The sequence below is a fragment of the Argentina anserina genome, chromosome 7, assembly GCF_933775445.1.
Source record: "Argentina anserina chromosome 7, drPotAnse1.1, whole genome shotgun sequence".
In the NCBI taxonomy this organism is placed as follows: Eukaryota; Viridiplantae; Streptophyta; class Magnoliopsida; order Rosales; family Rosaceae; genus Argentina; species Argentina anserina.
This window is the reverse complement of record NC_065878.1, coordinates 16,576,424-16,601,288: the sequence shown is the minus strand read 5'-3', so window position 1 is coordinate 16,601,288 and position 24,865 is coordinate 16,576,424. Positions and strand designations below refer to the sequence as shown.

Sequence of the window (24,865 nt, the reverse complement as noted above, 5' to 3'; positions counted from 1 at the left end):
TCCAAAACGTCTAGCATGTCTAGCTTCATCATAGAGCTTTTAATTACCCGCCTAGACTCGCCTTGAGCTTCTAATGACCCTCCTAGTGGCCGCCTAGCGATCGCCTATCACTTATATTGACTACATAAGCCCTCTAGGCTGATTTTTGTATACCCCTGTGAGAATAAATTATGAAGAGGAACCATATAAAAATATGGCTTATCATTTATTGGTCGTTCCGACTTTCCCTCATGGGTTGTGTTGTATATCTGTGGGTTTGGAGAATAGTCTCTTAGTTGCTAGATATGAGCTTATTTCGTAATTAGTTTCTTGTAATTAATTATTATTTTATATCTTATTTATTTTAATACAATTGTCGTCGTGTCTTTAAAAAAAATAAAAATAAAGAGGAACCGTATGTCCATGTCTAAGCAACGCCCGGCCCCTCGAATGGTTGCTCACTCCTAGGCAACTATTAGGGGAACATGGACAGAGATCGTCCGAACTCCCTACCCTACTAGAACTCCGGTCCAATAATCAATTTACACACGAGAACTTCTCGTGCATGTTCCACCGTCAGTTTCACAACCGGGGTCCTCAACCTCAACTTGTAGACCGCAAATGAACCTTGAGGTCGTAGAAACTTCAAACCCCTCAATTAAAGATCTTTTAGTCGTCTCGTGAAAACTGAAATGACACTCTCACCCCCTTCACCGTTGACTTTAAATCCCCACAAACTCGTCGGCACCCCGAGCACTTTGGTCAGGAAGAAGAAATCATTGAAGCTTTTGTCTAGGTAGGTAACCTGAGCTTTCTGTTTCCTTTTTACAACTGATCTAGCTTCTTAAAGCTCCACTCTTTTTTTTCCCAGAACAGCCACTAATGGCAACTGTCACTGCTTCGAGCTTCACTTCCACAAGCACTCATGTCAACTACGGCGTGTCATCTTCTTCCCTGGAGCCGAAGACGGCGTTTCGGAACGTGGGTTTTGGGAAGCAGAGCCAGACTCATAATGGGTTGAGAGCTTTGAACTCGGTTAGTTCAAAATCGATTGCAATGAGGCAAGTGAGCACAAGGAGTGAGAAGCGTTTGGGTGGTGTTGTATGTGGGAAGGGGATGAATTTGGTGTTTGTGGGTACAGAGGTTGGTCCGTGGAGCAAGACTGGTGGACTTGGAGATGTGCTTGGTGGTCTCCCACCAGCTATGGCCGTAAGTTGGCTTTGTTTTCTTTTGATTCTCTGTTTTTGATGTATCAGAATATTGATCAATGTGAGCGTGACTAGTGAACTTGATCGATTTTCAGGCACTTGGGCACCGTGTGATGACTATCTCACCGCGTTATGATCAGTACAAAGATGCTTGGGATTCAAGAGTTACAATTCAGGTGTGTTTTTACTTTGTATATAGGTTTATATATGTTCTTAGGGTTTGAGATGTAAAGTCTTTAATTTTATTGACATTGATGATGTTTGTGTGTAGATTAAAGTTGGAGACAGGATTGAGACGGTTCGGTTTTTTCACTGCCAGAAACGAGGGGTTGATCGTGTTTTTGTAGATCACCCGCTGTTTCTTGAAAAGGTTTGTCTTTTGGATCATTGCTGTATCTGAATTTCGACAAGTTTGATTAGTCGGAAAGGGACAGGTTTTAGTTTGGTATCAATGGTGTGTGATAATTCTGGTTTTTTTTTTTAAAGGTATGGGGGAAAACTGCATCGAAATTATACGGGCCTATGGCTGGAGAGGATTACACGGACAACCAACTTAGGTTCAGCTTGTTGTGCCTGGTATATTCTCTATCTTTGTCACTGTCTGCTTGCATATGTATGCGAACTTGATCTGAGATTAAATTTGCAATAGATGACCACAAAAAAGTTTTAGATGTGCTGTTACATTCCTATGGTTATATGACCTTTGTTTCATGCTTTTGTGACCAAATTTTAAACTTCTTGCACAAGTGGTTGCCTTTTACAGTTGTAACTGGCTATGTAGGCTATTAATTTTAAGTCAGAAGTGTTTGATAGGGCAGATTTGGCTGAAGAGCTTGCCTGATAGATCATTTTGCCTAAAGTTTCCAATTTGCGTTACATATACTCTTCATTACTCTGAAATTGTTAGGAAATGGCTGATCTGATGAATCCTTGCATCTTATACATGTCTTTACTCTTTACTGATTTCTTTTCTCCCCTTCCGTTTTATGCTCAGTTCTCACGATTGTATAAAATTATATGGTTTAGGCAGCTCTAGAGGCACCAAGAGTTCTGAATCTAACCAGCAACAAATATTTTTCAGGACCATATGGTAGGAAAATGCTGCTACGATTCTGTAAACCAATACTCACTATATATAACGTAATAAAATCATATATGAATTAGTACTATCAACTTCCTACGTGCAGGAGAAGATGTTGTTTTCATTGCCAATGACTGGCACACAGCCCTCCTCCCATGCTACCTAAAAGCCATATACAAAGCTAGAGGAATATACAAGAATGCCAAAGTAAGTGGCTGGTGTATGTTCAACTTTTGTTTTGCCCATTCCTGTCTGCAATTCCTTAAGGTAGTTGCCAATCTTGTTACAGGTAGCCTTTTGCATTCACAACATTGCGTACCAAGGCAGATTTGCATTTGCGGACTTCTCACTTCTCAATCTCCCAGCCGCATTTAAAAGCTCCTTTGATTTCATTGATGGGTATGATTTTCTGGCACAATAGAACGGTTGTATTCTATGACTGCACCTTGATTTTGACTCTTTCCAATTCTACAGCTATGACAAACCAGTGAAAGGGAGGAAAATTAACTGGATGAAAGCTGGGCTCTTAGAATCAGACATAAACTTGACTGTTAGCCCGTACTACGCCAAAGAAGTTGCTTCTTCAGTTGATAAAGGAGTCGAATTGGATAACATTATTCGGATAGCTAATATTCTTGGTATAATAAATGGCATGGATGTCCAGGAATGGAACTCAATGACTGATAAGTATATAGATGTCAAGTATGATGCTACAACGGTATGAACAATTATTAAACTTGAACTTCCATTGTACAAAATTTTTGATGTATATGGCATTAGTTTCTGAATGTTTGTTTACGTAGGTGGCGGATGCAAAGCCTATCTTGAAAGAAGCCCTCCAAGCAGAAGTCGGTCTGCCAGTGGATAAGAAAATTCCTGTGATAGGTTTCATTGGTAGGCTTGAAGAGCAGAAGGGTTCTGATATTCTTATAGCAGCAATTCCCCAATTTATCAAAGAGAATATGCAGATTATAGTTCTTGTAAGTACCAGGCATGAAAGATGTTTTCAGCCCATATTTCAAATTTTAGATCTAAGTACTAGAGAGCTACTTTTATACTAATCATAAGCTGCATTCTGCAATTGTATCAGGGGACTGGCAAAAAACCAATGGAGAAGCAGCTTCTTGAATTGGAAACAAAATACCCTGACAAAGCTCGAGGAGTTGCAAAATTTAATGTTCCTCTGGCCCATATGATAACAGCCGGAGCTGATTTTATGTTGGTTCCCAGCAGATTTGAGCCGTGTGGTCTCATTCAGTTGCATGCTATGCGTTATGGAACTGTAAGATCAGTGCCTTCCAGAAGTTCTTATTTTGAATTAGCACACACATCTTATTACTAAATTACTCCTGCTCTTTGCAGGTTCCCATCGTTGCATCAACTGGTGGTTTGGTAGACACTGTTAAAGAAGGATTCACAGGATTTCATATGGGAAGTTTCAATGTTGAGGTATACATATCTTAATTTAGGTTCCCACTAAGTTCCCTTTATCTTAATATGAGCTTCAGCCTTAGAAATGATCTTTCAGTGCGAGGTTATTGATCCTGTGGATGTACAAGCCGTGGCCACAACTGTTAAAAGAGCTCTTGCAACTTATGGAACTTTGGCTTTTGCTGAGATGATTCAGAACTGCATGTCTCAAGATTTATCGTGGAAGGTATGATATTTGAAATCAAGAATGTATCATAGAATCACAACGGTCCATATCTCATGCGATTTTGCCACATTGTGACAGGGACCTGCTAAGAAGTGGGAAGAAGTGCTGCTGAGTTTGGGGGTTGCTGACAGTGAACCCGGAAATGGTGGTGATGGTGAGGAAATTGCACCCCTAGCCAAGGAAAATGTTGCAACGCCATGAAAAGAACACAAATCTAGCCTGTTGATTCAGAAACAACTTGGTGAACCAGCTCGAACAGAATCTGCGGTCCTAACTGACGCGGCTTGAGTACGCACTGTATTTAACAGAAATTATGCAGCTTGCAGTGTATAATCCTTGGCCAGAATAAGCGAAACCATCTAGGCAAGTGTAATAACTTAATTATCGCAGGTAGCGGTGGCTCTCACCACAAAGCCGAAAATACTGTTGTGCAATGATAATCAATATCCACTTTTTTTTTGCTCTAAATTGCATCACTTATCTCATGATATGCTATACAATCGACACTAGAATCAAGCAAAACACCGATTCAGTATGTCATTCATCAAATGACACCAGTGAGTTGATCCAGCCTCATGGTTTTACACACTGCCTTTCACGAAATAGCAATCAACAGATTTGACGGACTCATGATAAAGGGTTTCTGGGCAGCTGTACCTTTTCATCCCATCATACGAAAATATATAATCAAGTTTTTGACACAGGAGACCAAACAAGAGGCTTTAAACACTGGCCATCCAAGCACGAGTGAACCAACTTGATCTGGTTTCAGACACTGACAAATTAAGCAAAGAAAAACATAAACCTAAGGGGCATAGGTAGCAGCAGATCACCAACAATGCAGGTTTAGTTAGAGCTGCAATGGACTCCTGCTTTCACAAGCTAGCATACGAAACTCACAAAATGTTCACAAGGGATTATTCTAGTCCATGGGGCTTAGAACATGACATTTACTAAACAGCCATATGTCTAAGACAAGGTTAAGAAACCCATGAAGTGCAACTCCAAGAAAGAACTAATCTATGTTTTTCTTTTCGACAAATGACCTCAAGTTCATTGCATTGTGCAAAAATACATGCATAACACATTTTGGCAGCATACTTGTACGAAGCTCAAAACAGAAGTATTCAAAATTAAGATGAGTGCTCAGAAACCCATGACTCTGAACAATCTGTCTTCACAAATACACAATTCCAAAACCAAAAGGGAGAAACCCTACTAGATAAATCAAATGTAAAATAGTCTGATACACAATTCCAAAACCAAAAGGGAGAAACCCTACTAGATAAATCAAATGTAAAATAGTCTGACAAGTACTACAAGTTCCGAAACACAAAATCACTGCTTATAATTCTGAAAGGGAGCTCCTAATCGAACAAGCTGAAACCCATATCATCATCACTCTCTTCCTTTGCCTCCTCCTGTAACATCAAACAACAATGAAAAGGCCGTATCAGATAACACCTCCATATCTCATTAGACAAACAAGCTACGTAATCTCACAAGAACAATTTTAATACCTTCTTCTCTTCAACTGGAGCAGCTGCAGCAGGGGCAGCACCAGCGCCAGCACCTGGGGCGGCAACGGCAACAGCACCGCCGCCACCTCCAGCACCAACGTTCAAGATGAGGTCACCAATGTCTCTCTTCTCGGCGAGCTTGGCAAACAAACCAGGCCAGTATGACTCCACAGAGACATTGGCAGCTTTGACCAAAGCAGCGATCTTCTCTGACTACAACAACAACCAACCAACCAATACAACAGTCTCAGAACACAAACACATAAACTCAAACCAATACAGAAATAACAAAACAGAACCTAACCCAATATCAGTAACTCAACTCCAACAAACACAAAGTCTTAAAAGATCGAAATTTTATATGAAATTTCAAGTAAAAAGAGAAGGGTCAACGAAGCTTACAGTGATGGGGATGCCATCATCGTGGAGGATCAAAGCGGCGTAGGTGCAAGCAATCTCTGAAATCGACATGGCTTCTGCAAAACACCCAAAACCCAGAACAGAAATGAAAACTCTAAACTATGAAAAAGAAAACACTACTACCCAAAAAGCTTAAACCTTTGAGTGATTCGGAGCAAGAGGGAGGTGGGTTTACCCGAGGGAGATTAGATCTGAGACTGATCGTGCTTAGAGTGCTCCGCGGCTGCTACTACACAACAATGGCTCTGCTTTAGGGTTTCTGAAATTGTGGCGAGGTATAGCTTTTAAAGGCGATAAAGTGGGCCTTTCATATATCTCTGAAGCCCATATGATGAATTTGGACCACCATGCCAAAAGATCCATGATCCATGTATTTGATGCAGTCGTTTATTTATTTATTTTGTTCGATGCAGATAAAACAACTGTGTTTTTGCCCAGCATAGTCTTTCCTTTCGTAAGTGGAAGGTTGTGACTTCAACTCACGCTAGACTTATCGTAGTATTTAAATTATTTACCTGATAAAAAAACGATAGTTTCATCTTATTCTTAAACTGCCGGATAGACTTATAGTTTGGCGAGTGAGGTAGGTTACAAACAACATCTGCTATAAAATGTGCTTCAGAGTATAGTTGATAGATTTTATAGTGTGACTGGAGCAATGTTGTTTGCATGAGTTCTCTTAGTAATGGGAGATTCAAACGTCAACTTGTCATTGAACAATTTAGACTATCAAATTAAGATTTTGTATTAAAAAAACAATTTAGACTATCAAACTTTATTCAATCTATAATATGGGTATTCGATACAAGTTTAATTTTGTTGTCACCAAGTATGAGAGTAACCTTGAGATCATTTTGTAATTGAAAAATGGTGAATCATATAAGAACCAAAACCAAACTGAATGACTAGACATGCATTTGACGACAATGATTGTCTTTTTTTTTTGTTTAGATAATGAAATATATATTTCACCAAAATAAAATTATAACAAATAAACATTCGGTGGTGGAACTAAATTTCCCACACTCTATCTGACCAACACTGATAGTCACAAGACTATCGTAAGAAGTAATATACATGTGTCAAGAAGACCCAATTTAGAATCAATCAAATCTGATTCCATAAATAGTCAATAACATACTTGCTACTAATCTCAAGAAAATAACTGCTCCAATAATACACATATCAAAACCTCATGCATATTTGCAAAGACAACTTCCTCATTACATTGACACCCAAAATGAACTAACTTTTAGATAATCCTTAAAAATGACATGCATCATAAATTTGTGTACTCAACGACACTACCAAACCCTACCTAGGGATGACAAAACACCTGAAAAATAAAACTCAAACAAACAGACCTGGGTCAACATACCCAAGCCCACATATACAACCAAACCTAGGGCCAAAAGAGCCCAGGCCCACCTCCATGGACCTATAAAGACCAACTACCAAATTCATCCACTGGCCATCGTTGCCTTTTGACCGCAAATCTCCACCCCGATGTCAAACGTCGACTGCCACCCACTGTCCACGGTAGAAGAAAAACTCGCCACCCATCAAGATTCAACCTAGCAAAGATGAACATCAAGATCCAATCCGGGTTGAAGAATCAACCCATGCAATATCAGGGGCCTTCGCTCTTTATCCGCATATCCGCTGTCAAACTCATACCGACAACTCAGAACCGAGACCACAATATCAACACCAACTCATAGACTTTGCAAAATAAAAAAAATAAAACAACAATGTCACCCAAACCCGGAACAATGTCCCTTTGTTAATCCATCACCACTCGATCCTCCACATATTGATGTTGCCGTCGGATGGAGACAACAATTTTTTTTTGAAGAAACCCTAGAGTGTTCCGACAATTGCGGAGCACACAGGGACGAGAGCGACTTTGACGCCAATAATTGTCTTGGTTTGGATTTGAAGTGAAAAAACGCAAATATGAAAAGTTGAGTTTTTAAATAAGCAATATCTTACATTCTTTTTAATATATTGATTATGAAATTTCACAACTAAGCACTTTATAAAAATTTACCAAACAGATACTTATTTTACTGAAACCTTACTAGCAAATTAAAGCAAACATTATTGAGTAGCCAAAATTACTTTTATAACAAGTCATTTTTACAAAAATGGCCGATGATTTTTCCATTTTTCCTTATGGTCCAGGCAAAGTTTGTAGGTAAAGATGCATGAACAACTCGTTGGCATCTCTATGACATTAAAGCTTTAGGTTGTTCATTTGAGTGTGTTTCTTTTATTCATGTTTTTATATGATAGGATTTGGTTGAATAGAGTTCCAAATGAGGCTTCCATAGCCATTTTATTTTCATCTAATATAGTTTTTTAAAAAGCCGTACGGCTTGTTATAGTTATTCTTTTTTGTGTTGTGCTACTCAGAAGTTCAGCTCTATTATTCTATTTCCATAATTCTATTCCCTCCCAAACTACATCTTTAATTTCAAATTTCAATGATGGTGCCATGTAAGGTTTCAGTACCCATTTCTTTTCATTTTTCTCCCAAGTACCTCAAATTCGACTTGCTTTTGCACCTTTAAAAGTTAAACAAGAACATTCAGAAAAACCAGCACGACACCTTTTGTGAGATCCCCTTGGATGCCAAACACATTCTTCAAAGCTTGAAAGAGATTGATTATGAAAAAAAATTTGAATCAAACTAAGTAAAATTGCACAACGACAATATGACAGTAAAAGCTCTATCAACAGAGAAACAAGAGACAGGTCTTCTATTTTCCCAACTAATCCTGTGATCTTAAAAAGAATCAATCATGAATAGTGGAGCAAACAAATTACAAGTTAAAATTGGCCAAGCTCTCCTAGCTTTGGCCAAACTGGGATTCAAAGATATAAAAACAATCTTTTTCATCCCTTTACTTTACCAATATAAACAAGATGATATATGTCATTGGATGCTCTCTGCATCCTAGACACAATCATCTAGTAAATTAGTATACTGAGGTAGAATCCAAAGCCAATATTTAGCCTCTACCTCATACCATGCCTGCCAATACATGAATGATTGAGTCATACGATCCTTAAATCCTAATGAATGCTAACAACTACTTAAAAGACCTGAATCCTTATTCACCTAATTAACCCGAACATGTGTGATGATGATTGACGACAATGGCGAAGAAGAAGAAGAAGATGATGATGATGTTAGTGAGCAAGCTTCCCTAAAATGCAGCCTTTGGTACCCTTTTTCTTCTAACCTTCTGGTTGCTGATACATATCTGCAGCAAGGCACCCTTTTGAATGCCGTTTCCTTATTAACATGTTCCTTTCACTTTTGCACTTCATCAACTATAACCCATTTACCAATGTGGTTAATTATCTTTTAACTCGAAGAATTGTGTTCAGAATTGGTGGCAGAAGCTCCAGTTACCCCAGTGGCTGCTGTTACACCTACAACAGGAATTTGCATGTAATCAAATCCTCTTGAGATGATTCAAAATTGATTTGCAGTAAAGAATCTGAAAAAGGGTAATTTCTATATTTACCTGTGGTGGTAGAAATGGTAGTAGTAACTGGGATTGAAGAACGAAGTGATAGAATCCCAGCTGAGGAGCCATTGTGCTGAGGTATATATGGGTATTGCACCATTTGGGGATATTGAACTCCATAGCCTTGAGCTTGGTTACTACTAGCTTGTGCATACTGAGCAGAAGCATAGTATGGGTAGTAATTGTGGTACATGCCAGCTGGCCCTGATGTCCCAGTTGTGGTGGTGTAATAAGGTGAGAATTGTTGACCACGACCATAAACACTATAATAGTTCTGCAAGAAACACAGTATGACATTGTTTAGTACAGTTGTCTATGAACATTGAATATAAGCAATGCTGCATCCGAAGACCAAAAAGGAAGGAATTTCTGAAAATGATGGATGATTTTACCATGGGATATATAGAATCTTGTGAATATCCAGAGTACCTGTAAGGATTAATTAATCACAGAAGAAGTCATATATTATAAACAGATCGAATAACAGTATGAAGAAACTCAAGAAAGAAAGAAGGAAATATTTGAATGAATCATTCCCTATGATTTTATGACGTACCCATAAGCTGAATAAGGAAATGTGTATTGACCAGTCGGTTGATGGAAGTATGTGGATGAAGAGCCATGATAAGCAGGTGGAGCTACCAAACCAGGTGCCGGTCTAAACCTTCCTAAACCTGCATTGCCAAAATAAATGAATGAGAGAAAGAAAGAAAGAAAAGGTACACCATTCATGTTCTTCTCAATCCAATCCTAGCATTTTTTAGATCCACACTTCAATTCACTACCAAACAAACACAGCAAGTGTGGAAATGAGTTCTGTGAATATGATCCAAGGGATCACTGACATGTTCATAGAAAAGGATATCAAAACGAATATGACTCTCAAGACATAAAAAAAATAGAGTGAAACTTGTAGCATGAGAAAGACAGAGACCATGTTGAGGAGTGGGTGGACTAGTTTTCTGTGCACCAAGAGAAGCAAGATTGCAGTTTGCTCTTCTTCCATCTATAACAGGAGATGGGTTCTGACAAGCCCTCATGGCTGCCTCTGGATCCTTAAATGTGACCTAAGAAAAGATCAAAAATTTATTGATATCAGTTATTAGAAAAGACCTCATACAAAAAAATACATGCAAATAATAAAAGAACAAACCAAAATCCACACAAGATGAAATGTGAGACTTACAAATCCATAGCCTTTGGATCTTCCTGTGTTTTTATCTGTTATAACAACAGCCTCCAAGATATCCCCAAACTGCTCAAAGTACCTCCTCATAGTCTCCCTCTGAGTCTCCCAGGCCAAACCCCCAACAAAGATTTTGGTAAAAGTTGTGTCATTGTATTGATGGCCTGGAATGTAATTGTTACCTCCCACCATCTGAAACTGCCTTGGTTGAGACATTTACACAAAACACTAGTCTGTCCCAAAACAACAAAGCAAACAGAGAAAACCCAGAAGTCCAGAACCCCAGAACACAGAGAATAAGAAAGAAAGAAAAACTTGGGAACTTTTACAGGGATTTTTATACAGATTAAGGATATCACATCAAAATGAAAAGAAACACACTCGTGCAGAGAGCTGTGATTCTTCTTCTTCCTCTTCTTCTACAACTCTGTTTTGTTTCACAAGGGGTCTAAAAATGATAATAATAATTCTCTGTTTTCAGGACAACTCCTCAGATTCCACAACAACAAGGATGATACCCGTAACGAGGAAATCATTACTGTTGATGGTGGAAAGGGAAAGAAGAGAAGCTTAATGCTCCAACATACATATATATATATAATCACACTAACACAGAGATAGAGAGTCAGAGAATATGATTATTAATCAAAATCAAAACTCTGAAGAAGGAAAAGAAAGGAGAAGACAAGAAAGCTGCTAGTGGGCACCCACGACACAATAGGGTGTCCAATGAAACTGTCCAAGACCAGAAGACCAACACTACCTTTTCCTTGCTGTAATACAAAAACATAAAAAGAATGGATATTTGACACTGTGAAATGAAAACCAGAATTTATAAAGATTGCATTTTTATTTTGGTTTTGTGGGATGGTGGGTCTTGGATCAACATTTGCTTCGCTGTCTTCAACCTTCCATTTCACCCTGTGGTACTCTTTCTGTTTGAACTCCGTTTATGGCAGTTTCTTTTGTGGGTCTCTGAGATATGATACCTTGAGAAAGTCTCTCTCTCCTCTCTCTTTCTAGAGCTTGCAGCTAATGTCAAAATTCAAAAAAATAAAAATTAAAAGGAACGAGAAATGGTGGGCCTAAACTTTCAAGCACAACCTCCTCAAATTTCCTGAGCACAAAATTTGGGGTCCTAAATTTACTTACGGCACCTTTGTTCTTCCTTAAGTAGATGAGGATCACTAAAAGCTCAATTATGCCCACGGCCCACCATTGCAGTTTTTACCTAGAAGTGATCCTCTTCAATTTTTCTTTCCTATTTTTGACAGTTTGGATCCATTTCATTTTCATGATGAAGGAAAAAAACATTGCCATATTGTTTAAGCAGTTGTTGTGCAATTATAATAACACAGATGGATGATCATGTTAAGTAGTTGAAAGTTGAAGAAGTTCTAGGACAAGTTATTGAATCACAATAATGGCCAACTCTGCAAGTTTTCCATAATGCAATTGATTCAAAAACTCCTCACCTCTAAATCTCATAGCTATGGTTGTAGGGGTTTAGGGTTTTAGCTCAAACCATGTCAGCTGATGGTTGAAGTTGACCATGCAGATAGGGCAAGCTAGTATTTTCAGAGGGAATCAAACTACTACCCAGGGCACCCTCATGTAATTAGTAGTTGCTAATCTTGTACTCCAGATATAATTAAGAGAGAACAAGAAGCAGTGGTAAGCGTGGTAACCGGCGTTTATAGTGGGAGACTGGGAGAGTGAGAATTTACTTAACTAAGTCTCACCGGAGATATATATAATTCTAAATCTCTGCTGCCTCTGCAACACCGAATCATGACTGTCTCCACCGCACAACGGTTTTGGACTGACGGAGAGAACGGTCATACCTCTTCTCCTTATTTTAATCCAGTCACCTGTTTCTAGTTTTATCGGGTGTCGGCTCTCTTGGCAGCTAGTCGTTTGGTCTTAGCTTGGCTTGAGGGAATAGGGTTCTGCAGCTATGGATATAATTCATCACCATGCACAATGCTTGACATAAAAGATAATATCTTTAATATCTTCTATTTATATAGGGAGATGAAAATGACCTAAAGTGATTCCCACTTTTGGGTTATGAGTGATTAAGTTTGGATAATTTCATTTGGCTGGTAATTAAGCTCGTTGCTCTGCCTACTTATGATAGATCTAGGACATCTTTGTGTTATTAAGCACGAAATCAAGCAAAATCAAGCACAAAATCGCAATAAAATAATGTAATCAGTCATAGGTATGAAACCCTTTAATCCTCTTAAAATATATATATATGTAATCAGTCGCTGTTAAGTTCAAATATACAAATTAAGCACGAAACGACAACAAACATATATGAAATCGGTTATTACCCAAGTGCAGATTGTATCGATAGTAAGTAATTTGTAAAAAGCTGGCAACGCAAGATAACAAACATTGCATTTTGTCATGTCATATTTATGTTTGCATGTTCATTTTTTTTCAGTTTGTAACTTTGTAATGCCTTTCCGATCATTATTTCCTACTGTGATTGAAATCCCTAATTCTTCATGACCTATCAATTTGTTGTTTTGATCTCACATGCCGATGCCATGATTGCAAAACAGGTACTATTTTTGCTCATCATAAGTAGTGGACATCATATTTTGGCAAATGGCAGTGTCGAAGAAATTAGGGACTGCATATATAGAAGGGTCGTATCTAACCAAAGCGCTAAAAAATTGGTCACAATTGGTAAAGCGCAATTTTTCAAATACACCAAACATTGATATAGTGCTCCATTAATCCCAACATTGTTATCGTTATGTGCCAATTTTCCGGCCCTAAATCCATTCTCTATGCGCCTTTTAGGGTGTGCATCCCTTTAAGATCGAGGTGCAATTTAGATCATATGCATTTAGATAATTAACTAATGGATAGTCACACATGCGATGCCAAAAGACTAAGCTAGAAGAGGAAGTCCCTTTATATGATGACATGCAATGTGATCACATTGTTGATTCGTGTTCATCAGTTTGATAAAACGTATTTTAAAAAATAAATTCGTTGATATGGTTTTGCTTAGTGTTCATAAAATGTTTTGACTTTTGAGCTAGCTCAGTTGCATATATATCCTAGCTCCAGTTTTATATATACGGTTTCTCTAGGAATCGTCTTCGATCTAATAATGAAATGAGGGGCACGATTTGATTTTCCCTCGAGCAAGCAGGTCGACTAACATTGCTTGTGGAGGCCGGAGTAAATTAATAGTAGCTAACTCTTGCCGTGATACGGGTAACGTAACAATGGTACATGAACGCTAGGGGATGCGAATGATCGATGGTAGTGATTTTTTTTACCACTAATGGTGATTGTGGTCGAACAACCCCATGGTCCCTTTTGAGGCTGGTTTCATTACAAATGTGTTTAAATAGTCATTATATTCGACTTCTAACTCATTATAACATTTTGTCTACCTTACTAGCACAATTTAGCTCAAAACAGGTCATGATCTGCAGATACAATTGGTAAAAAGATTCGATGAAATCAATCTAGCAATTCAAATACAGTAATCGTTGGAGTTTCAAATTGATAATGTCACACATGCCCTCATAAGAAAAAGATCACAAACCACATGTTACTACAGTTCTGCTGTCTATACTCTATAGATCCACTTCACGCTATGCAACTCCCACATGGGTATTAGTAAATCCATAAAGTAACCCAAAGTTTTAGTTACAAACAGATAGGTCGCATAAAAAATAGTGCCAAAGGCAAAGCTGGATTGGCTTCAGGACAAGCATGCAAGCCGATATGGAGCTTAATAAGCTCTAGCTGAGTGAAAGTGAGATCGAAATCAAATGAAATCCACGATGAGAAAAGTGAGTGAGGAAGAAGAAAGAATGTGGAGAAAATGTGGTGTGTGTCGTGTATATGGTATTAGGATATAATATCCACATGAAGAGAAAGCTGCAGAACCAGGCAGGCAAATTGCAGCAGCAAAGCACATGCGTCTCTTATTACTTCTTGCTATCTTTTTCTTCCCCGTTACCATCCCTAACCTAATTCTCCAGCTGGGCCTCTTTTTCAAGCTTTTCCCAGTTGAGGAAAGTGAGGAAACTAGTGCACCTCTATCTCATCTAGGGCAATCCAACGGTTTGAGTGGCAAGGTCTGACCTAGTCGAGTCGATCTGAAGCTACTGTTGAACTATGAGGGTAACTACAAGAGTTTTCGACTATTATTTTTGTCACGACCCTAAAATTTTGAGTATGAAATTCAAATTTCGAAGTCATGAAAACTCTAACACAATCTCAATAAATCGAAATCATTTTAATGTTACACCAGATCATTACTGAGTTTAATTGTACAACTCAATCAAATTGATTATTACAAACCAAATTTATAATTCGACATCATAACAAATGAAAATGTAAAAATCCTCACAAAATCCTCCCTACAAGATAGGATAAAAACAACTTCGAGTCCTCAGAGTAGTTCGTCGATTTCCGCTAATCTACACCTGCGGAATTATCCCTACACCATCGAATAGGTGCACCGGGATTGTAAACACAAACCCGGTAAGCTTTGCAGCTCGTATGAGTAAAACAACAATATAACTAGCATAAAAATATATACGAAACTCCACAAAACAACAATCATAAATGCACTCATGAGTAATTAGACGGCCCATCTGGTTGTCTAATAAAATGAAAATGTATATGCTCATGAGAAATTGGGCAACCCCTCTCTTTACCCAAATGCATTTATAATACGGGTACTCATGAGCGCTGATACACCTCTGTTACCACTCATGATAGTACGCCGCCGACATTGGGCAACCATCTGCTACCCAATATCCAAACATGGGTACTCATAAACCGATAACTCATATGTTACCTCTTATGCAGTACTCCGGCAGACAGACTAGAGCTCTAACTGTATCGTAACTTTCGCCCGGCCAAAGGCTAGGTTCCGACATGCCAACACGTCCAAAGACTGGTCCGAAGACAGAAAACAAATCCAAAGACATAAAACACGTCCGAAGACATAAACACGTCCGTAGACAAAAACGTTTTAACAAAACTCAATGTTAAAACCATGTACAATAATCATCACATTATATTGTACAAATCGAATCACCATGCTCAATATATAAATCTCAACACCACAATGAACTTATTAACAACGGAAATCACGACAGTATATAATATAGCAAACTATATATATGTACTTATTTACCATTTATATACATACACAATCCACTATATCAAATACATATCATAGTTCATTCTTTAAAGTTTAGCATATTCCTGAATCTCCGCAATGGTAGATTCGTCATTGTGAGGTTTTACTCACCTTATAATCTCGAGTGTAATTTTCACAATTCCCAAAAAGAATCCTTACTCGATGTGTCGCTCACCTAGAATAGATAAGAAAAGAATTTAGAATCGTTACGTAAAACCTTAAATGCCGAAAGAGTAATAATATTTTACGGTTCAGTAATTTCTGGGTTTACGAAATTATTGTTCATGTAGTTACTATTCACGTATTACTGTACAAATACATATTAATTACGTATTCTTGTATGAGTATATACTGATTACGTGTTTCCATACGTATAATACTATTTACGCATTTATGTACCTCCATAGACTATTCAAACGTAAATACTCTCTCAGTAAATAATAATTACCTATTTACCCTTCCGAAATTACTTTTAAAATTACGGTACATAATTTACATTTATATTTACCGTACGTAAAATAAATTTACATTTCACTATACATAAATTATTTTTTACATTCACCGTTCGTAAAAATAAATTTTACAAAATTACTGTTTCAAAAACCCTATTCACGTTAAATTCCTTTTTATACCTGTTTCCAAAATCAGAAACTACTTCCATCGTTAATAACTTTCACGTCCGACGTCGGATTCGAATGTGCGACGTGTCCACGAACTTGTATCGGCGAGCTCTACAACTTCCGTGAAAGAAGTTTTCACAAACGAGCGACGCAGCAAAAGTCGATTATCACGTCGCGGAAACGTAACGTCTTTCTAATTAAAAGTTCCGATAACGTTTCCGTTTTCGATTTCCGACGTCGCAAAGCGAAACAACCACGTTTAATGAATTTCACAAACTTTAAAATTTTTAAAACAATCTAATAAATTGTTCCGAAAAATCTGGTTATTACAATCTACCCCACTTCAAGGAATTTCGTCCCGAAATTCAGGTTAACTACTGCACAAACAGCTGCGGATATCTTGTCTTCATATCAGACTCTAGTTCCCAAGAGGCATCACCCTCATCATGGTGGCTCCACAACACTTTGACTAGTTCCACTTCCTTTCTCCGGAGCTTCATTGTGGATCGATCCAGAATACGAACCGACTCAATAACAAATGTGGCATTGTCCTTCACCTCAATGGTGCTATGATCAATCACATGCGACTCATCTGGTTCATACTTCGTCAACATGGAAATGTGGAAGACGTGGTGAACGCCCGACATGCTAGTAGGTAAGGCTAGTCGATATGCTAGTTCTCCTACCTTCTCGAGAATCTCAAAGGGCCCAACATACCTCGGAGCCAATTTTTATTTCTTGCCAAATCTCACTACACCCCTCATAGGTGAAACTTTTAAGAACACATGATCACCGATCTCAAATTCCGCAAGTCTCCTCTTTAAGTCCACATAGCTCTTCTGTCTACTCTGTGCGGTCCGGATTCTATCTCGAATGATCGAAATCTTCTTTGTGGTTTCCTGAACCACCTCTGGACCCATCAGTGCTTCATCACCAACTTCGGCCCAACAGATAGGTGATTGACATGGTCTATCATAAAGAGCCTCATAAGGTGACATGCCAATGCTAGAATTGTAACTGTTGTTATATGCAAACTCAATCAATCTCAAATGATCCTCCCATCTACCTTTAAAATCCAGCACACAAGCTCTCAACATATCTTCCATCACCTGATTCACCCTTTATGTCTGTCTATCAGCCTGAGGATGAAAAGCAGTACTCATATCCAAGGTAGTACCCATAGCCTTCTGCAAACCACCCCAGAATTTCGACGTGAAACGTGCATCTCGATTGGAAACAATAGAAACTGGAGCTCCATGAAATCTCACTACCTCATCCACATATAGTTTTCCTAGCACGTCCACAGAATACTTCATTGACACTGGAAGAAAATGAGCCGACTTGGTCAATCGATCGACAATCACCCAAATAGCATCGTGACCCTTCTTGGACTTAGGCAATCCAGTCACAAAATTCATAGATATATGTTCCCACTTCCATAGAGAAATAGTTAATGGCTTCAACATGCCAGCTGGTCGTTTTTGAAGTGTCTTACTTGCGGACACGTAAGACACTTTGATACAAATTTAGCTACGTCTTTCTTCATCTCGTACCACCAAAATTGCCTGCATAAGTCCTTGTACATCTTGGTGTCCCCCTAGATGAACGGTATATCAAGATCGATGTGTCATGCGAAAGACCTTCTTCTTGAGATCGTTACAATCTGGGACACACAATCTTGCCCCAAACCTCAACCCTCCATCGGGTCTGACTCTCCACTCTGAAGGACATTCATCAAGCGTATCTACGACAAGGTGTGCTAACTTAGCTTGTGAGAATTTATCTTGCGCCTGACCCTGTATGATCCTTGAGATTAATGTAGGTTGCACAATGACGCTACTAAGAAAGACCTTTGGCTCTCCTCCCGATGGTACCAAGTCAAACTCTGATGCAGTTTCAAGCATAAACCATTCTTGAACCATAAGTGAAGCTACCACACCTCTCGGTTTCCTGCTCAAGGCATCGGCCACCACATTTGCTTTCTCAGGGTGATACTCCAATGTGAAGTCATAATCCTTGAGGAGTTCCATCCATCTCCTCTACCTCATATTCAATTCTTTATGTGAGAATAGATACTTCAAACTCTTATGATCAGAAAAGAGTTGAAATTTCTCACCATACAAGTAATGTCTCCAAATCTTCAGGGCGAAAACCGCTGCTATGAGCTCTAGATCGTGAGTGGGGTAGTTCTTCTCATGGATCTTTAACTGTCTTGAGACATAAGTAACAACTCCTCCGTGCTGCATCAACACACATCCCAAGCCTTGGAGTGAGGCATCACTGTAAATGACATAACCGCCCCTACTAGAAGGAATCGTCAACACTGGAGTTGTGGTCAAACTGGTCTTTAGTTTGTTGAATGCCTCTTCACATGCTTCCGTCCACACAAACGGAGCATCTTTCTTGGTCAACTTGGTCAATGACAATGCAATACTAGAAAACCCTTGGATAAACCTCTTGTAGTAACCAGCCAAACCAAGGAAACTACGAATCTCAGTAGGGTTCTTTGGATGACTCTAACTCTTTACTGCCTCCACTTTTGACGGATCTACTAGTACTCTATCCTTTGAGACGACATGACCGAGGAACTTGACATATTCTTTCCAGAATTCACACTTCTCTAGTTTGGCATACAATTTTGCTTCCTTCAAGGTCTGCAACACCGTCCTCAGATGCACTACATGCTCTTCTTGAGACTTGGAGTATATCAGAATGTCATCCACAAACACCACAACCAACTCATCTGCGTACAAGCTAAAGACTTGGTTCATCAAACTCATAAAGACAGCTGATGCATTTGTTAAACCAAAGGGCATGACCACAAACTCATAGTGTCCATACCGGGTTCTGAAGGCTGTCTTCGATATATCTTCTTCCTTCACCCTGAGTTGATGGTAACTGGATCTCAAATCATTCTTAGAGAACACCGTATCTCCTTTAAGCTGATCGAACAAATCATCAATCCTAGGCAAGGGATACCTAGTCTTGATGGTCACCTTGTTCGGTTCCCTGTAGTCCGCACATAACCGCAGAGAACCATTTTTCTTTTTCATGAACATAACCGGTGCTCCCCAAGGTGAAACGCTAGGTCTAATGAACCCTTGGTCCAATAGTTCGTCAATCTGCTCCTTCAACTCTTTGAGTTTGTTTTGTCCCATTCTATAAGGCGCATTTGACACAGGTGCCGTACCTGGTACCACATCAATACATAAATCTACAACTCTTCGAGGAGGTAACCCAGGTATCTCTTGGAACACCTCACTATACTCAGATACTACCATAATGTCTGCAATAATTACTTTCTGATCTCCTGATTCCACAAGTGTCAAAACTCCTGTTCTCATGGCATTATCTGACTTGAGGCATCGATAACGAAACACTGGTTCCCCAGGTCGATGAAAGAACACCACCATGTCAAAACAATCAATCACCGCGTGTTACGGCCTCAACCAATCAATTCCTAGGATCACATCATAGGTGTGGTCCGGAATCATTATCAACGAAAGAGAGAAATCTCTACTTCTAATCACAATAGGACAAGCCTTGCAGATTGTCTCTAATTCGAGGGACACTCCAAGGGGTGATGTGACATATAAAAAGTTTCCAAGATGTGTAGGAATCAATCGTAACATCTCCACTACCGAACTAGCAATAAATGAATGTGATGCTCCCGTATCAAACAGTACTCTAGCAAGGTAGTCAAAAATAGATAAAGTACCTTCCACTCATGTGTCTCGTTGACCCACTGCAAACACCCTAGCTTGCCCCGCTGGTAACTGTCTCTACTGATGTTCCTGTCCACCCTGACGGGGTCGGGTACAGTCTCTAGCCATATGTCCCACTTGCCCACACCTATAGCAGCTTGTTCTCTTTGGTTTCGGACATGTCGTGGCGTAGTGCCCCATTTCGTTGCAAACGAAGCACCTCACTGTTGCCAACGTTCTAACAGGTGCAGTCCTAGCAGATGGAGATGATGTCTTAGCCGGAATCTGATAATAGGGTCTTGGTCTCTTCCAAGATCCACCTTTCGGCCCTAAGGGCCCGCTGCCTGAACTGATTGCCTTGCCTTTTCCTCTAGTATCTCTATCTTTCCCGTCACCTCCACAAGTCTTATCAGCCTATTCCAAATTCATGGCACTCTCATACATCAACTCCTTGGTAGACAGGCAAAACGCTGATATAATGGTCTTGTATTCTTGTTTAAGCCCCGTAGAAACTTCTGGGCTAAGGAGGTTACACCCATTGGCCTGACATACCGGTACAACTGTGCAAAACGAGCCTCATACTCCCTGATAGTCATATCCCCCTGTGCTAGCTCAAGGAACTCAAGCTCTAAATTCTCCTGCACTGTAGCTGGAAAGTACTTCTCTCGAAAAAGTGCCGTGAAACCATCCCAGGTCAAGGTAGACACATCTACTGTCCACCTCGTACTCTTCCACCAATATAGTGCATCATCTTTCAGAAAGAATGTGGCTATCATCCTCTTCTTTATCTCAGAGCACTCCATCATCTCAAAGTAGGTCTCCATGCTCTCGATACAGTGGTCCATTACCATATGATCCAGGCCTCCATGAAATGACGACGCTAACAGACAACTGATGTCCCTGATCAGCTTTAGCACACGACCATCGTCTCTAACGACCGCAGCGACATCAACATGTTCTTCCTGTGGTGTCGCCTCCTCATAAAGGTTCTCCACATTGCGGACTCGGCCTGCATCCCAACCTCGGCCTCGACCTCTCGCCCGTCCTCGGCCCTGTGCACGGCCCTTCTCCAAATTCATCACCTTGAAACTTTTAAACACTTAGTCAATACATGTGAAGTCTTGAATCTGAACAAAATAGATCCAATCATATATTAACATGAAATTTCAGAAGAAGGGAAATCATTGAAGTATCGTCTCAATACTCCCCAGAGGACCAAACCTTAAGGTGTGGCTCCTAACACTTTCGTGTACCTGACAACATATCAATACCGAAGACAATGTGATGGGGGCCCTCTGCAGTCTGGTCATCGCTCCTGGATGATATTGATAATCGCTAAATACACAACCTGGCTCTGATACCAACTGTCACGACCCCAAAATTTCGAGTATGAAACTCAAATTTCGAAGTCATGAAAACTCTAAAACAATCTCAATAAATCGAAATCATTTTAATGTTACAGCGGATCATTACTCAGTTTAATTGTACAACTCAATCAAATTGATTATTACAAACTAAATTTATAATTTGACATTATAACAAATGGAAATGTAAAAATCCTCACAAAATCCTCACAAAATCCTCACTACAAGATAGGATAAAAACAACTTCGAGTCCTCAGAGTAGTTCGTCGTTTTCCGCTAATCCACACCTGCGGAATTATCTCATACACCATCGAATAGGTGCACCGGGATTGTAAAGACAAACCCGGTAAGCTTTGCAGCTCGTATGAGTAAAACAACAATATAACTAGCATAAAAATATATATGAAACTCCACAAAACAACAATCATAAATGCACTCATGAGTCATTAGACGGCCCATCTGATTGTCTAATAAAATGAAAATGTATATGCTCATGAGAAATTGGGCAACCCCTCTCTTTACCCAAATGCATTTATAATACGGGTACTCATGAGCGCTGGTACACCTCTGTTACCCCTCATGATAGTACGCCGTCGACATTAGGCAACCATATGTTACCCAATATCCAAACATGGGTACTCATAAGCCGATAACTCATATGTTACCTCTTATGCAGTACCCTGGCAGACAGACTAGAGCTCTAACTGTATCGTAACTTTCGCCCAGCCAAAGGCTAGGTTTCGACATGCCAACACGTCCAAAGACTGGTCCAAAGACAGAAAACAAGTCCAAAGACATAAAACACGTCCGAAGACATAAACACGTCCGTAGACAAAAACGTTTTAACAAAACTCAATGTTAAAACCACATACAATAATCATCACATTATATTGTACAAATCGAATTACAATGCTCAATATATAAATCTCAACACCACAATGAACTTATTAACAACGGAAATCACGACAGTATATAATATAGCAAACTATATATATGTACTTATTTACCATTTATACACATACACAATCCACTATATCAAATACATATCATAGTTCATTCTTTAAAGTTTAGCATATTCCTGAATCTCCGCAAGGGTAGATTCGTCATTGTGAGGTTTTACTCACCTTATAATCTCGAGTGTAATTTTCACAATTCCCAAAAAGAATCCTTACTCGATGTGTCGCTCACCTAGAATAGATAAGAAAAGAATTTAGAATCTTTACGTAAAACCTTAAATGCCGAAAGAGTAATAATATTTCACTGTTCAGCAATTTCAGGTTTTACAAAATTATTGTTCACGTAGTACTATTCACGTATTATTGTACAAATACATATTAATTACGTATTCTTGTACGAGTATATACTGATTACGTATTTCCATATGTATAATACTATTTACGCATTTATGTACCTCCATAGACTATTCAAACGTAAATACTGTATTAGTAAATAATAATTACCCATTTACCCTTCCGAAATTACTTTTAAAATTACAGTACGTAATTTACATTTACATTTACTATACATAAAATAAATTTACATTTCACTATACGTAAATTACTTTTTACATTCACCATTTGTAAAAATAAATTTTACAAAATTACTGTTTCGAAAACATTATTCACGCGCCACCGCCGCATCAAACCGCTCCTTTCTTTCTCCTCCACCCCTACACGGCCCAAGGCCGCCTCCAATCCTCCTTACGCACTCACACGCGCCGCCCTAGGTTGCGGTATCTCCTCCATCTCCTCCTCCAAATCTTCCCCAAATCGATCTAAAATCATCACACAATCACACACAAACATCAAATTCATCAAATCATACCTAGATCGTACGGTGGAGCCTTCAGAAAGTCGCCGGAGAGGGATGGATCGCCGATTGTGTCGATTCCTCGTGGAGGGCGTGTCGTGGCTTGATTCGAGTTCCAATTACTCGTAGGAGGTGTCGGAGGGTGGAGGGGGATGAGGGGCGAGCGCTTGCGTCGGCGGCGTAAGGTTTGGACGGCGACAGAAACCTCGCAGGTGCTCGGGGACGTCGCGCGACTTCACAGCCGTCCAAAGCTCGGGGTCATGTGCGGTGATCCGTGCGAAGCTTCCTGGACTGGCGGTGAGAGACACGGACGGCCGGAAGGATGGATTGCCGGTGGCGATTTCGAGAGGGGGAGGGAGCTCGGGGAGGAAGAGAGAGAAGAGAGAAAGGGAGGCGGGGTGAGGGTTTCCGAAAATGGAAACCCTAACTCCATTAAATTCCTCTTTATACCCGTTTCCAAAATCGAAAACTACTTCTATCGTTAATAACTTTCACGTATGACGTCCGATTCGAACGTGCGATGTGTACACGAACTCGTATTGACGAGCTCTACAACTTTCGTGAAGGAAGTTTTCACAAACGAGCGACGGAGCAAAAGTCGATTCTCACGTCGCGGAAACGTAACGTTTTTCTAATTAAAAGTTCCGATAACGTTTCCGTTTTCGATTTCCGACGTCGCAAAGCGAAACAACCACGTTTAATGAATTTCACAAACTTTAAATTTTTTAAAACAATACAATAAATTGTTCTGAAAAATCGGGTTATTACAATTTTGATATAGGTGGAGGATGTTTTCACTTTCAGACGTAGAAAGAATTCCCATCCAAGAGGCCGTGTCACTCTTGTGAATTCAATGAATCTAGTCGTTTTGCTTTCTCAAGTTCATGTTGTTCATCAATCAGCAAATTTTGTTTCTTCAATATTGCAGAAGAATACCATGATTCTAGGTGCAGTGGCACAGGGTTGTGATGTCTACAGTTGAAACTTGAAACCAAGAACAAGGACGTGTAATGGAGCGTAGTAGGCTAATAGCAAGCCGTAAGGGCAAAACATACTCATTATATTCAACCATCGGAAGAAAATAAAAAATAAATGACTTATAGCATAACGACATGTAATAAGACAAAACCTGGGCTCCCTGAGCTTGAGCTCTTTCCAGAACTTGCCGTTGTTTCGGCTCCAGATCAGGAACACTTTTTTTTTTGGTCTGAAGTCTGAACAGGAACACTTAATAAGTTGAGAAAACACAAGAAATTACACGCTGTTGTGACTTACGCGCTTGCGAGCCTGGGGATTCGAGACGTGTTCTGATCCATTACATTTGAATTCAAAGGCCAGTGAGGTAATTGTTGAGATAACCAACGTCATCAGTAAAAAAAATCCGTTAGTATGGAGAGGTAAGGGTATAAACATAAGTGTATCCAGCAAATATCTAACTATACCCAACACAATTTTTTTTCTTGGTATTTTCCAGTTTTACCTCTATTTTTTTTCTCCAAAATCTGTGAAACCGATAACTTCACTCTTAACTCTTCATCAAATTATGCAAGTAATCTTCATTCTCAATCAGACTATGTTTGATGAATC

At 39.4% G+C, this 24,865-nt stretch overlaps 4 protein-coding genes across 5 annotated transcripts; 1 reads left to right on the top strand and 3 right to left on the bottom strand.

Annotated features, from left to right (window-relative positions):
• Positions 1–673: 673 nt before the first annotated feature.
• Positions 674–4,387, top strand: LOC126802035 (granule-bound starch synthase 1, chloroplastic/amyloplastic-like). 2 transcript variants are annotated; one of them, XM_050529562.1, is made up of 14 exons: positions 674–775; positions 856–1,188; positions 1,283–1,363; positions 1,459–1,557; positions 1,674–1,763; positions 2,214–2,277; positions 2,375–2,475; positions 2,558–2,667; positions 2,743–2,986; positions 3,072–3,248; positions 3,359–3,550; positions 3,631–3,717; positions 3,797–3,925; positions 4,004–4,387. In XM_050529562.1, the coding sequence occupies exons 2-14, from the start codon at positions 862–864 to the stop codon at positions 4,124–4,126; spliced, it is 1,824 nt and encodes a 607-aa protein (XP_050385519.1). In that variant the 5' UTR covers positions 674–775; positions 856–861; the 3' UTR covers positions 4,127–4,387. The 2 variants fall into 2 exon arrangements, with proteins under 2 accessions (XP_050385519.1, XP_050385520.1); XM_050529563.1 differs by having other exon boundaries at positions 728–775; positions 851–1,188.
• Positions 4,388–5,033: 646 nt separating this feature from the next.
• LOC126802238 (60S acidic ribosomal protein P1-like) lies at positions 5,034–6,135 on the bottom strand. Its single transcript, XM_050529835.1, has 4 exons — positions 6,041–6,135; positions 5,848–5,921; positions 5,446–5,658; positions 5,034–5,346 (listed from the first exon to the last, which is right to left on the bottom strand). The coding sequence occupies exons 2-4, from the start codon at positions 5,914–5,916 to the stop codon at positions 5,293–5,295; spliced, it is 336 nt and encodes a 111-aa protein (XP_050385792.1). The 5' UTR covers positions 5,917–5,921; positions 6,041–6,135; the 3' UTR covers positions 5,034–5,292.
• Positions 6,136–8,625: 2,490 nt separating this feature from the next.
• Positions 8,626–11,053, bottom strand: LOC126802673 (uncharacterized). Its single transcript, XM_050530328.1, has 6 exons — positions 10,591–11,053; positions 10,339–10,471; positions 9,961–10,078; positions 9,797–9,833; positions 9,402–9,678; positions 8,626–9,306 (listed from the first exon to the last, which is right to left on the bottom strand). The coding sequence occupies exons 1-6, from the start codon at positions 10,804–10,806 to the stop codon at positions 9,239–9,241; spliced, it is 849 nt and encodes a 282-aa protein (XP_050386285.1). The 5' UTR covers positions 10,807–11,053; the 3' UTR covers positions 8,626–9,238.
• A 7,864-nt stretch (positions 11,054–18,917) lies between these two features.
• LOC126803679 (uncharacterized) lies at positions 18,918–21,184 on the bottom strand. The gene is made up of 4 exons (XM_050531439.1): positions 20,639–21,184; positions 20,326–20,519; positions 19,301–19,410; positions 18,918–19,144 (listed from the first exon to the last, which is right to left on the bottom strand). The coding sequence occupies exons 1-4, from the start codon at positions 21,182–21,184 to the stop codon at positions 18,918–18,920; spliced, it is 1,077 nt and encodes a 358-aa protein (XP_050387396.1).
• Between the last annotated feature and the right edge of the window lie 3,681 nt (positions 21,185–24,865).

Excerpts from the sequence above, each read along its gene's own strand:
- LOC126802673 (XM_050530328.1), bottom strand. The coding sequence starts at position 10,806 with ATGTCTCAACCAAGGCAGTTTCAGATGGTGGGAGGTAACAATTACATT. Across the intron at positions 10,079-10,338 it reads TCCACCCACTCCTCAACATG|GTTTAGGAAGGTTTAGACCG; the intron begins GTCTCTGTCTTT and ends TTGGCAATGCAG. Across the intron at positions 9,307-9,401 it reads TACCATTTCTACCACCACAG|GTGTAACAGCAGCCACTGGG; the intron begins GTAAATATAGAA and ends TTCCTGTTGTAG.
- LOC126802238 (XM_050529835.1), bottom strand. The coding sequence starts at position 5,916 with ATGTCGATTTCAGAGATTGCTTGCACCTACGCCGCTTTGATCCTCCAC. Across the intron at positions 5,659-5,847 it reads ATGATGGCATCCCCATCACT|TCAGAGAAGATCGCTGCTTT; the intron begins GTAAGCTTCGTT and ends TTGTTGTTGTAG. Across the intron at positions 5,347-5,445 it reads CTCCAGTTGAAGAGAAGAAG|GAGGAGGCAAAGGAAGAGAG; the intron begins GTATTAAAATTG and ends TTGATGTTACAG.
- LOC126802035 (XM_050529562.1), top strand. The coding sequence starts at position 862 with ATGGCAACTGTCACTGCTTCGAGCTTCACTTCCACAAGCACTCATGTC. Across the intron at positions 1,189-1,282 it reads GTCTCCCACCAGCTATGGCC|GCACTTGGGCACCGTGTGAT; the intron begins GTAAGTTGGCTT and ends ATCGATTTTCAG. Across the intron at positions 3,249-3,358 it reads ATATGCAGATTATAGTTCTT|GGGACTGGCAAAAAACCAAT; the intron begins GTAAGTACCAGG and ends CAATTGTATCAG.
- LOC126803679 (XM_050531439.1), bottom strand. The coding sequence starts at position 21,184 with ATGAATTTGGAGAAGGGCCGTGCACAGGGCCGAGGACGGGCGAGAGGT. Across the intron at positions 20,520-20,638 it reads GGTATGTCAGGCCAATGGGT|GCTGATAAGACTTGTGGAGG; the intron begins GTAACCTCCTTA and ends AATTTGGAATAG. Across the intron at positions 19,145-19,300 it reads TAAGAATGATTTGAGATCCA|ATGAGTTGGTTGTGGTGTTT; the intron begins GTTACCATCAAC and ends GCTTGTACGCAG.